We start from the raw sequence: 12,037 nt of genomic DNA, 5'->3' as shown, positions 1-12,037 counted from the left end.
TGGAACTGATCTTTTACAAATACCCAAAACATCAGATTTGATTTTGTCATCCATCTGTAAAATGAAGTTGCTGATAAAGTCTTTTCAGTAAATAAAAAGATTACTTAGAATTTTCAGGCTAGAATAAAGACAGTGTGGAAATAGGATTCTTTTAGAGGATGTTTATGTTGGAGCCTAATATTTTCTTCCAGTTAGCATGAACAACTTGCATAACAAAAAAAAAAAATTCTATATTTGCACTTGTAAGGACAAAACATTTTTGTTTGCATGTGTTAATGTAAGTGGTATTTGCAATACAAAAAAAAACTTTGAAAAATGTACAGTGATTTCAGTTTTTGTCTTTTTATAATTCTGATTTAACATAATTAAAGTATTTTTACCCGCAGAATTGACTTTGCGTATTTACGTCATGTGAAAACCATGGTTGTATTTCTTGGCTTCATACATTTCAAGCTTTGAAATTGAGAAATTTTTCTGCTTGGGAAATGATGAGGCGGGAATCGCTCTGTTTTGAAAAATTTAGATTTTTTAAAAGAAAATACTCAAGAATCAGTAGGTATTTTGAACAATTTAAAGTTTCAATTTGACAATACTAAAGGTATATTGAGAAAGTCAATTTAACAGTATTTTGGAAAATGTATCTTTTTAAAGGTTATATTTTAAACGATTGACATATTTTAATTAAAAATGTATTGCTGTTTTATCTTTGTTAATAGATGGTCTTTAAATTTTCTACTAATACCTTTACTCTGATTATAAAAACTGATTTGTTTAATTTATATATTTCACTTGAAATAGGATTTTGACGCAGTTACCAATATACGACTGTAGGTGGACTCTTAAGTTGTGAAAAAAGCTTTCATCCTGCAGCATCTCTTCATGCAGCACAAGGATGTTTGTTGTCCAACTTAACCAGTGCAAACTATAGTTAACCAGTTCAGTCTGAAAGACATGGCAGTTCAAGCTAGATTCACAGACTGTCTCTTCAGATTCTCTAACATTACCTTTTGTCTTTAGTAACCCATCAATGAAGCCATTTCCCCATAAAAAACTCGCCACATGCTTTCCAATGCTTACCTGGTCAAGAGCCAGAAATTTATAGAGTGAAGGAAATACAAGATAGTTACCGGTTCTTTTGTTCAAAGTCAAGCTGTACAGGCAGCATTGCTCTGAGCTTTTGTATGGAACAGTTGATTATTCCCCAACATGCTGCAAGTCTTATACAGACAACTTTTTCACACTTCTCCTTTCGGTGGATTCGGGTTTCAGATAGTTTTCCCGGCAGATGACCTCGTGCCTCCTGTAGAGTCGCCCTTTTAAGCCTCCATGTTATGTAATTTGGAATTGAAGCATTTGTGTCTTCATGGCCTGAAGGACTCTGACTGACCTAAGAGGTCAGAGGGCTTATGCTTGACCCCACAGAACATTCCAGTTGCAGTTTTGCCATGTGACTTATGGATTTCAACGTTAAAGCACCAAAGGAGGGGCTGATAGTGATAGCTTTTCTGTCAAGTTTCCAAACTGGATCTATAACGGGAACATAATTTACAAATGTCGGACAAAAGATGCTGTAGAAAGAGTAGTTTATTGCTTAAACCTATGATTCAGAAGTAAATAACATTAAAACATCACAATATTCATATTTCCCAAAAATGAAAGCAGACATTTAAGGGTCTAGCTTAATTTGATCTATTTGCAAAAGTCAAAGTATAAAAGAATTTAATGATTTCACAATAGAAAATGAATATCATTACCTAATTCAACTTTACTATAACAAATGGACAGCAATGCCTTGATGCTTAACCCAGTTCAGTCTGTTGATCATTTATAATAGATGAGTGTCTCATCAGTTTCCAGAGGTCCAAGTTCTCTTAGTCCAGCCGTGTTTTGGTTCACCATACCCGTGTCCATGACTGGTGCCCTTCCAGGCACACAGGTGTACGTCTCCCTGGAGGGAGGCACAGTCAGCACCTCCATGTCCACCTCAAAACTGGTCTTTGCCTCTCCAGACTCCCGAATAATGAGCATCTCATACTCTAAGAACCGGATCAGAGCCTTGTCTGGAAGGTCCATTCTCTCCAGGTAGCCCAGCGACGATCCGTTCACTGACAGTCGCCCTCTCTGGCTCAGGTTCTGGATGGAGAACAGCATGTCCGGGCTCTTGGGTGTACGGTAGGCGTTTAGGGCCAGCTGTTTGCGGGACACCTTGGGGTCGACCAGAGAGTAGGTGCAGGCCTGGGCGTCACGGCCCAGCCTGAGAGGATCATCGGCAGAGCATCTGCTCCTGGTCCCCAAGGGAAGCGAGTTGTAGAGACCTTTACAGTGTTGCTGAGGGTGGTAAAACTTGATGTGGAGTAAAGTGAGGAGGTCCTCCTCTGTCTCCATTGTCTGAGACACGTTCGTCATGGAGGAAGAGATCCTGATGAAATCTGTTGAGAGATTAGAAGTGATAAAACTGTTTTAGAAAGCATTCAAAGCCAGACAGACAACTTGAGCTGAGGCAGTTTCCTCATCAAAGAAATGTGATACAAACAAGACAAGGAAAGTCCAGTCTTACCTGAAAGCTAAATGTTTCAACGTGAAAGTTTGTTTTTCTGCCCTCGCACAGAAAAGAAAGTGATCAACTAGAAACTGAGGACAAAGTGAGCAACATCGCTTCTTCTGCTTATGAAACAGGAAAGGCTCCTCCTGACTGCTCTGCAATCTTTCGTCATTCTCTCCCCTCCCTTACCCCCGTGACCTGCTGCTTTCAAGTGTAAATTTGGAAATTGCAGTACTCGGTGTTTTTGCTTGAAATTTTGCAGTAGTAAACAGAAACTATTTTTCAACATCTTTAAGCTTGAATATAGCAGAGTCTAGAATTTCGGTGTGTCAAAATGTCTTACATTTTGAAAGGACTTTGTGGTTTCCGACCTGTAGGAGATATTATTTAAATAAATGTTTGTTACTTACTTAAGATATGTATTTTTGGATCTTTTACTGCATCATAAGACAAAGAATAACTGTAAACTACAGTTATTGTTATTAAATATCCTACTACTTTCTCATTTTTTCACTACTATGTTTTTTTTGGGTAGAATGTTTTCTTGTTTCAAGCAAACTTTTATTACATGGCTTTATTGTAACATGATCGCTCTGGTGTGTCCTGGTGGAGCCTTTAACAATGGGAAAATCTCTGCATAGTCTCACAATTGTTAAGCCTTCAGTGCTTATCGGAGAGGAACCTTGTGAAAGTGAATTGTTATCCATTAACCCAGTTGTGCGTAAACGTTCATTTCTTTCTGTTCATCTTCCACATAAATCAAGTTGTAAAACATTTGGAAAATCAACAGCTTTGCAGCTTTACCTCATCTCACCAAGGTTTGAGGGCATCATATGTTTCCGGTTATTTTAAAGTCTATTCAGCCTATGGACTAAACTTCAGAAGTGAAACTTCACATGTGGCTCCAGTTACCTTTAATGTAAAGAGCAGTTCAGGGTCAACTCAAGTAGAAAGCTGCAAAGCAACCCCAAATTCTCAACCTTCCACCTTTGGCTAAAACAATTTGGATGTTAAGGTGATGGCAGGCTCAAACATACGATGCTTTTTCTTTCTTTTCTTTTTTCTTAAAAAAAAAGGGTCTGTGCTTGTTTATTGTGGGTTTTGCCTAACATTTTGTTCTCATATCTGATATTCTGTAAAGTTTCAATGTATCCTTGGAAAGTAACAACGGATTTATCCTGCCTATTTGATAAGCAACAACAGGCTGCGCCAAAGTTTTGAGGAAAAATGTATCTAGTGATAATCAGCACTGAAATTTTGGCATAAAACACTAGAATTAGCAAAAAATAAAAATGCTGTGTCGTTGTCCTTAGTAAATATGACAAAGAAAATTATAAGTTCACTTATACTAGATTGAAGGTGTGATTTATAACATTTTTTTTATTCCTGTCGCTTTTATGAATAATGTAGATTATGTTACCCTCCACAGCAGCGCGCGGCGTGCTTCACATCGTTGTGTGGAAGAAGCGGAAGTCGTCAATTTTGACGGAAGTTGTGAGGAGAATACCTCGTGAGATAAACTTGGCTGTTTTGGCCGTTTAATACGAAGGTACTGAGAATATATGCTCTTGTATAGCTGCATTATGTTTTATTTAGCATTTCCGAATCAATTGTTTCTCCTTTTGAGCGTTTGTTCGTCTTTTCTTGTTGCAAGAATTGTTACATTTAATGGCTAACCTACAGTAAAGCTACGGAAGGCTCAAGTTATTGTTCAAGATTTTACGTTTACGAAATAAACGCGATAGTCATTAAAGTTGACCTTTAATGACTTTAATGAAAGCGGCTTATCAATAGAAAAAGCGGGATAGTTCACGCGGCATCAAGCTAGAGCCTTCAGCTCTTAATACGACGTCATTAGCAGTGAAAACCAGGTTCTTGGCAAGTTTAATATGCATGTCTACGCAATTTGTGTATTGATCTGTGTTTTTCTCCTCTCCTTGTGTCCCCTGATGTAAAAAAATGTTATGCATGTTTGTATTGCCGAGTACAGCAGAAAATAAGAGTTTAACAATAAATACATTGACGTTACCATCAAATTAGTAGATCTAGTCCATGTCTAGTTTCATCAAATAAGGTCTCATTAAATTATAGTTTATCAATTGTGAGATTTAATAAATCAGAAAAAAGTACAAATCTCCATTTTTACCCTCAGAAAATTAGAGCAGGACGTGTGACAGCACGTTAGATAGACCCGTCAAATATTTATCCTTTAAAACATTTTAGGATTATTTAAACACTTGATATTTAAGTAATTTAAGTTCTTAAATCGTTTTCACTTTTTTTTTGTTTACTGGCGGGGTCACCCTGGACAGGTCACCAGTCTGTCTCAGGGCAACAAACAACCATTCACACACACATTTAGAGAATTTTGGGCTGTGGGAGGAAGCCAGAGTTCCCGGAGAGACATGAAGAACGATCCCGGGCCGGGATTCGAACCCAGGACCTTCTTGCTGCAAGGCAACAGTGCTACCTACTGCGCCACTGTGCAGCAATATAAAAAGAAGGCTGTTGCACAAAAATAAAGATATTTGCCTGGCTTGGGTTTCTGGCGCAGTTAGCCTGCAGTACATAAAGAAAACCTAAAGAGAATGCGCGAACCAAGTTGTCTCGATCTACATATTGTAGTTTAAATAGAGGAGTAGCAGCTGACTGTTGAGGAAGGAAAAAATTTAAAGTGTAGATGTCAGTTAGACTCTAACAAGCGCAGGAAATGCGCACACAGCTCCACCGTTACACTCCTATTAATCACACATCATATGACAAACGCCAAATAGACAATATGTAGTTACATTTCTTATTCTAATGGTGGTCTAAAAACGAAACCAGTAAAAACTTAACTGAATATCACATTCCCTCCTCACCCTCGTCTTGATAAGTACAGAGAGCATCTGCTGGTTTCGTATCCAGACTGTGATAACTCGCATCTGACCAGTTGGTGCGCAGATAGCTTCAACTTTACGCACAGGGAACGTCGCGGAGCTCACCATCAATCAATATAAGAACAATTTCTGTCAGAATGTCATCATTGATCTGGACGCTTTAATTGACCAGAGGCTTTGGAGCGTCCAGCGCAGCTGATCCGCTTCTGCAGGGTTTTCTCCCGCCGAGGGGAGCGAGTCAGGAAACGATCAGAGCCTTGCCAAATTATGATCACTTCGATTGGTGAAATGTTACCTGATCTCAAAACGTTCTCACTGCAGAGAAAAAGTTAAATGTTCAGCTTGATGACTACAAAATGGAAATAAAATGCTATACAATTATCATCATTTGATAATTGCAATACTATATAGCAATGACCTCGTGCTGTTACATGTCAGTCATCGGGGGGAAGAGGGTGTTGGTTCCTCTGGGTTTCGGCCAGCATTTTCCACACCATAGCCTGGGTCTGGAAGTGCTAGTGTTCTGACTTGGAGACATTGATTTACTGTGTTAAGGTGCAGGAAAACTGTTGCATTTTCTGTCCTCAGTTTACATAACTTTCCTATCCCATTTTGCTTTTAAACAGATCCTCAGCAATGGTGAAGATTTTTGTGGGGAACCTTCCTCAAGAAGCTACCGAGGATGAGATCAAGGAGCTCTTTGAGGAGTACGGCATGGTCACTGAATGCGCCATCATCAAGAACTTTGCCTTTGTCCATATGGATGACCGTAAGGCTGCCACCAAAGCCATCAGGACCCTTCATCAGCACAAGCTCCACGGCACAGCGATCAACGTCGAGGCCAGCCACGGGAAGAACCAGGGCCCCGTGAAACTGCATGTAGCCAATGTAGAAAAAGGAGCTGATGACGAACTCCGTGCTCTGTTTGAAGAGTACGGTACGGTCACAGAGTGTGCTGTTGTCAAGAATTTTGCTTTTGTGCACATGCCCAACTATGATGAGGCCATGGATGCTATGAAAGAACTGGATAACTCTGAGTTTCAAGGTAAGAAAAAAACATTTAGAAGTGGCGAGAAAGTAAAATGTATTTCTAAAATCAAACTCACCATGTAATTTCTGTCTTTTCTTTTATTTTGTAGACAAACACATCCACGTTCAGGTTTCTAAGAGTCGACCTAGGTATGAAGAATCTGAAGACTACCCACCTCCTCCCCCAGACAGGGGAGGCTACTGGCCTCCACACTATCCAGGAGAGCGGCCTGAGCCTCCCCCACCCGGCTACCTGAGGGCTCGCCCCATGCCCCCTGGTTACCCAGGTCCTCCTCTGCCACCCCCTCCCCCCAGGCGGTCAGTTTATTTAGAGCGACCCTATGACAGCGAAAGGGAGCGATACAGCGTAGTAGATTACTACGAGAAGTACCGAGCTCGTCAGTATGCCAGATCTCCCTATGAAGAGCATCGTGCTATACCCCCACCTCCTCCGCCTCCGCCCTCTTCTATCGTTCGAGACCGCCCTTTGACCTCACCGCTTAATCCATATGAGCGTCGACCCCTCCCTCCACCCCCTCCACCTCCCCCTTCATCGTACTACGCCCGAGATCGCAGCCCAATCCGGAGGGCTCCTAACGCACCGTTGCCCCCTCCGCCCAGTAACGGCTATGCTTATGAGCGCTCTCGACTCTCTCCTGTTTCACGGGCCCCTGCATATGGCGTTCCACGCGCAATGGACCCCTATGCAGGCAGGCTGCCTCCGCCACCTGCACGTTATGCATATTGACAATTGAAGGTGAGCATAGATCAGAGATCCCGTCGTCTTCACATCCCGCTTTAAAATGCATTACGTACCTCTAAAGTTAGAGGCAGACTTTTGTGTCTGAGTGGTTTGGATTCCAGTCAGTGCATTAGCTTGAACATTCCTATTATGAGATTCAAATCTATGACGTAAAGTTTCTGTCGGACAGATTTTAAGGTTCTGACCTCAGAAGGCAGCAAGAACTGTGATGAAACTGCGCGCTTTGATTCTACATCTGCAGATAGTTCATTTTGTAATTTGCTCTTTTTCAGGAATTTTGTCCGACTGCGTTGCGGCTCGGCGCCTCCTGAGTCACACATCTCTATCTCTTCATCGCTGCGGCTTGGCGCGTCGTGTAGGCCTTTGATGATTACGAGAAGAGCCACACCGGCGGCGTCGACGTCTCTTTTTGTTTTAACTTGGGAGAATTCTTTCTTTCTTTTACATTTTTTTGGGAATAATTCTACTAGTAGTATTTTTATTGCTTTAACGTCTGAGTAAACGCATCGTATGTTTCAATTTATTTACTTTTTTGCATCGTTTAAATGATTTTGATCTATGTGAGTCTGACAAACCTAAATTATGCCTGCAACATAATAACATCAAAACTTTGGCCCCCGAACAGAATTGTAGTTGCACGTTTGTTCCGTCATGTCAGTAAAACACTAAATTCTCCAACAATGATAGTGTAAACCTTTGTTGCTATGAAAGCAGATTTATGTCGTCAATTTTTAAAGAATAAATGGGGTGGAGGGAGGTTATTTGCTAAGTTTTTATCTAAAAAGAAAAAAACTACTTTGATCACGATTGATTTTTAAAAACAACCAAAAGGATAAAACATCCTAGGGGTGAATACGTTTTATAGGCACTGTCTTACTTGTTGGCGTAATAAATAACCTTGTCAAAGTCGGTGTGTTAGATAAAGAACGTGCCGTCTTTCTTGTGAGATCCCAAAGTTTACTCTTTCCATCTGCAGAATGCCCAACTTACCCCTGCTGTCTATGCCAAAATGTTGCTATTTTCCCCATTTGAACCGCCCCCAAAAAAACAACAAAAGAACGAAGAGGCAGCGAACATTTAATAGCAGAGGCTAATTTATTTGCATGCGGGGTCAGGATTACATCAAAGGCAGCTGAGCACCCTCATGATGAACAGGTAAGACAACTTACCAATACAGCCTCGTGTTTAGGTTATGTCAGTTTTGCTAGGTAAAATCAGTCATGCAGGTTGATATCAGTCCTTGATATCAACCTGCATCAACCTGGTAATTTGATACAACAAATTACCTCTTTATTTATATTTACTCACTGGCAAAACTAGTTGAGCACAATTTAAGCATGAAGGTCATCTTCTATCGGAACTTGAGAATACTTGTGTATAGTCGTGTATAAATGAGTTTGTAAGGCCATAGCACTTGAGTACAGGTGTTAGTATCACAACCCAAATGTAACACACCAGTAATCTGACCATGTGATGACGGTCAAAACGGTGAGTAAAGGTAGATGGATTGTTTGACAGGTGTTTGATTGGGGTTGCATTTTGGTTTCTCATAAGATCGGCTGCCAATATTCTGCAGCATGTACTCCTTACGACACTCCTTTGACTTTAATGAGTCCATTAAAGTCAAATGGACTCATTTGACTTTAAACATTCTCTGTCATTATTGTAACTTCCAGTATCATCTCCCTTGACCCATGACTCCCTCATGTAAGGTGTTGTAAAAGAATGCATCTTTGTTTGGAATTTGATCATATGAAATCAGTTTTTATTAATTGCATTGCTTTTCCAAATCATTTTATAGCCTACCGAATTGTTTATAGAAGCATTCTTTCTAAATCCTTCATTTGGTGCTTTACTGGTTTTGTCAGTCAGTGTTAACAGTCTAGAGAGGAAGTGCTGCATTTTTAAGACACAGGCAGTAAAATGAATACTTTCTGAAATCTTGGAAGATCCAAATATGAGTTGCAGTGATTAGGAAATGAGTGTTAAAAATATAAATGAATTAGTGCAAAATGTAGATTTGTTAGGTTAAGCTGTATACTTTTTAGATATTAGAAATTTGCATTGTAGTGTAATGTTTTGGTTTTTACATATGTTAATAAAACTTTCTTTAAAAAAATGACATAAATTTTGTGCTTGCTTTTATGCATTTGAGCCACGTTCTTTTTTCCTTATTGGTGCAAATGTATTGCATTGCATTTCCTGTTTTGCCTACTGACAGTGATAAAAACCTATGTTGTACAAATCGACTCCAGGACAAAAGCCAAAGACTTTGTGAATATGATGGCTTAGATGGGGTAAGAGAATGTCAATGTCCACACAGAAAAGTCCACAGGGAAAAATCATGGGCTGAAACATTGGTCATTAAAGAGGAAGCAATTACAACAAAAGAACCAAAAAATAAATAAAACGACTGCAGTTTGCAAGTGCACACAGCGGGGACAAAGACCTGTATTTTTTGGAGGCGAGTTCTGTGGTCTGATGAAACTAAAGTGGAACTGTTTGGCCATGATGACCATCGGTACATTTGGAGGAAGAGGGGTCACGCGTGCAAACCTGGGAACCCCATACCAACTGTGTAAAGCATCACGTTTTACACAGGTGGGGTGGAAGCATCACGTTGAGGGGCTGTTTGCTTCAGGAGGAGCTGGTGCATTTCATAAACTAGATTACATCATGAGGAAAGAGATTATGTTGACAAAGACTATCTAACGGCGTCAACCAGGAAGTGAAAACTCTCCATAAATGGATCTTCCAAATGTACAATGTTGGTGAAGTGGTCAATGGTTTGGTGGCCATCACAAAGCCCTGATCTCAGTCTGTAGACCTGGTGTGTGTGTGAGTGAGGTGGCCTGCCAAACTGACTCAGTTCCACCAGTTCTGTCAGGAGGAACGGGCCAGAACTCCAGCTAACTATTGGCAGAAGATCCTGTAAGGAATCCCAAAATGTATGACCCTAGTCATGCCTTTCAAAGGAGTTGCTACCAAAAACTAAATGGCTGTATGTAAATTTCTGACCTTGAAGACATTCAAAAATAAATCTCTTAACTTATTCTTTCTCTCGTTATTGTGGCATTTAGCAAATAGAAATAAATCTGGTAATTCTAGCTGACCTAAAACAAAAGAAAGTGTACGTAAACCTTTGGTTTCACCTGTAAGTGCATTGCTTGCAGGTTGGTTGATTGCACAGAAATTTAATTCACACAGTATAACCATGTTCATACTATGTAAGTTTTATTTCCATTTATTCTTTCGCACACACCTGAGGTGTAAATATTGTAGGTAAACAAGACATTATAAATACCAAAACCCTCAAAGGACAAACCTCATCGTTCTGAGATAATATGATCTTCTTCTGATAAATCTCATCATAAATTTATGATTTTTATGGATGTTGACATAGTGTTGTTCTTGGGGATCAGGCAAGTGAAGTGAATCACTCAACCAGTTCCTTGACCGAAACTGACAATAAGAACAGTGACACTGATAAGCCAACTGTGAGCAATTTAACAAAAAGCACTGGGGTTAAGTTACATATTAAACTGCAATATGAAAGCAGCAGTAAGCTGTTGGCCTTGCTAAAACAAACTGAACCTGGCTGTTGGCTCGACTCCTTGACATAAACAAGTCAATAACAGTTGGCTGAACTGACCGCAGGACAATAAGATGTTCAACAAACTGATAAGAAAGGAGTTCTTCATACTCTGAAATGATAATAGTTTACAGGAATGGCTTTCTTGAATTATGCAATAAAACAATAAAAAGCAACTAAACATTACTCAGCTGATTGGTGTACATCAACTATAAAACAATGAAGGCTCTCTGTCAATGTTAGATTTAAAGGTCAGGTGAATATATTATTTAAAGTTGTGGGAATTCAGAGCAAAAATAATAATTATTATTTAATAATACAAAGCTTTAATAATATTTAATCAGCCAAAGCGGAAATCTAAATCAATAGTGAGAATTGAAGATTTATTAATAGACCCTTTCTATGGAATTCGACTGTAAGCTATTTTACAAAGAAGAATGGGATCAATCTGCAACATAACCTAATGAAAAAGGTGTATGCCGTTTGAATACTTTTGCAAGGCTCTGTAAAAATCTGTATCTTAAAGGCTTGTATTGTCTGTTTTGTTACGTTTTCCAATTAAGGTGAAAAAATAAACAATTTTGTTCAGTTAAGACTCTGGCCAACAGAGGGCAGCATTTCACCAGCATTTTGGAGAATTCACTCTGGCAAACATTTTGTGATCAGATCCTCATTTGAAGAAGTGATCACGTAGGTTTGGCCACCCGACTAAGAAGTTTGCACCAACATTGTATTTTAAAATAAACAATGCACACAGATAACATAACTGTTGTTTCAAAAAATAGAAATGACAAAAAGGATACTGTGGTCAAGTGACAAAAGTTAAGTTTCATAAAATGGCATCTTGTTTAGAGCTTTGAAGCTCTAAACTGCTTTCCTCAACTTTAAACTCGTTGCCTCAGAGGAGAGCAATGTCATTTGAGTGTTACGGGTGGTTTACGAAAACAGAAACCAGAAAAGCATTTGTCTTTGCTGTGCTCCCGCTACGGTCCAGGCCGCTTGCATCGACCACAGCCTCAGTGGTTTTGTCGGCTCCACCTCTCCTCCGTCCTGACAGGATGTATACGTGGTCGTAGCTTTGATGCAACTTATTTGTTCCTGCTGCTTTGCTGCTTTACGCTTACAACTCTGAGTTATACTTCAGAGTTAGGGTTATGTGAAGGGTTATGCCTTCACATAACCCTAAAAGACCAGTGAGAATCACTGGTACTGTTGATAGATAGTTGTACAAG

The 12,037-nt window shown here is 39.7% G+C and overlaps 2 protein-coding genes across 3 annotated transcripts; one reads left to right on the top strand and one right to left on the bottom strand.

Annotated features, from left to right (window-relative positions):
- Nucleotides 1–1,566: 1,566 nt before the first annotated feature.
- On the bottom strand, nucleotides 1,567–2,758 carry tifa (TRAF interacting protein with forkhead associated domain). The gene is made up of 2 exons (XM_032583700.1): nucleotides 2,558–2,758; nucleotides 1,567–2,429 (listed from the first exon to the last, which is right to left on the bottom strand). Exon 2 carries the CDS (start codon nucleotides 2,404–2,406, stop codon nucleotides 1,822–1,824), a length of 585 nt encoding a protein of 194 aa, XP_032439591.1. The 5' UTR covers nucleotides 2,407–2,429; nucleotides 2,558–2,758; the 3' UTR covers nucleotides 1,567–1,821.
- Nucleotides 2,759–3,636: 878 nt separating this feature from the next.
- On the top strand, nucleotides 3,637–9,337 carry LOC116733039 (RNA-binding protein 4.1-like). 2 transcript variants are annotated; one of them, XM_032583693.1, is made up of 4 exons: nucleotides 3,639–4,091; nucleotides 6,048–6,466; nucleotides 6,561–7,207; nucleotides 7,486–9,337. In XM_032583693.1, exons 2-3 carry the CDS (start codon nucleotides 6,058–6,060, stop codon nucleotides 7,196–7,198), a joined length of 1,047 nt encoding a protein of 348 aa, XP_032439584.1. In that variant the 5' UTR covers nucleotides 3,639–4,091; nucleotides 6,048–6,057; the 3' UTR covers nucleotides 7,199–7,207; nucleotides 7,486–9,337. The 2 variants fall into 2 exon arrangements, with proteins under 2 accessions (XP_032439585.1, XP_032439584.1); XM_032583694.1 differs by having other exon boundaries at nucleotides 3,637–4,091; nucleotides 6,561–9,337.
- The last annotated feature ends 2,700 nt before the right edge of the window (nucleotides 9,338–12,037 follow it).

The sequence above is a fragment of the Xiphophorus hellerii genome, chromosome 14 (assembly GCF_003331165.1).
Source record: "Xiphophorus hellerii strain 12219 chromosome 14, Xiphophorus_hellerii-4.1, whole genome shotgun sequence".
Classification (NCBI taxonomy): domain Eukaryota; kingdom Metazoa; phylum Chordata; class Actinopteri; order Cyprinodontiformes; family Poeciliidae; genus Xiphophorus; species Xiphophorus hellerii.
This window is presented reverse-complemented; position numbering and strand designations above follow the sequence as displayed.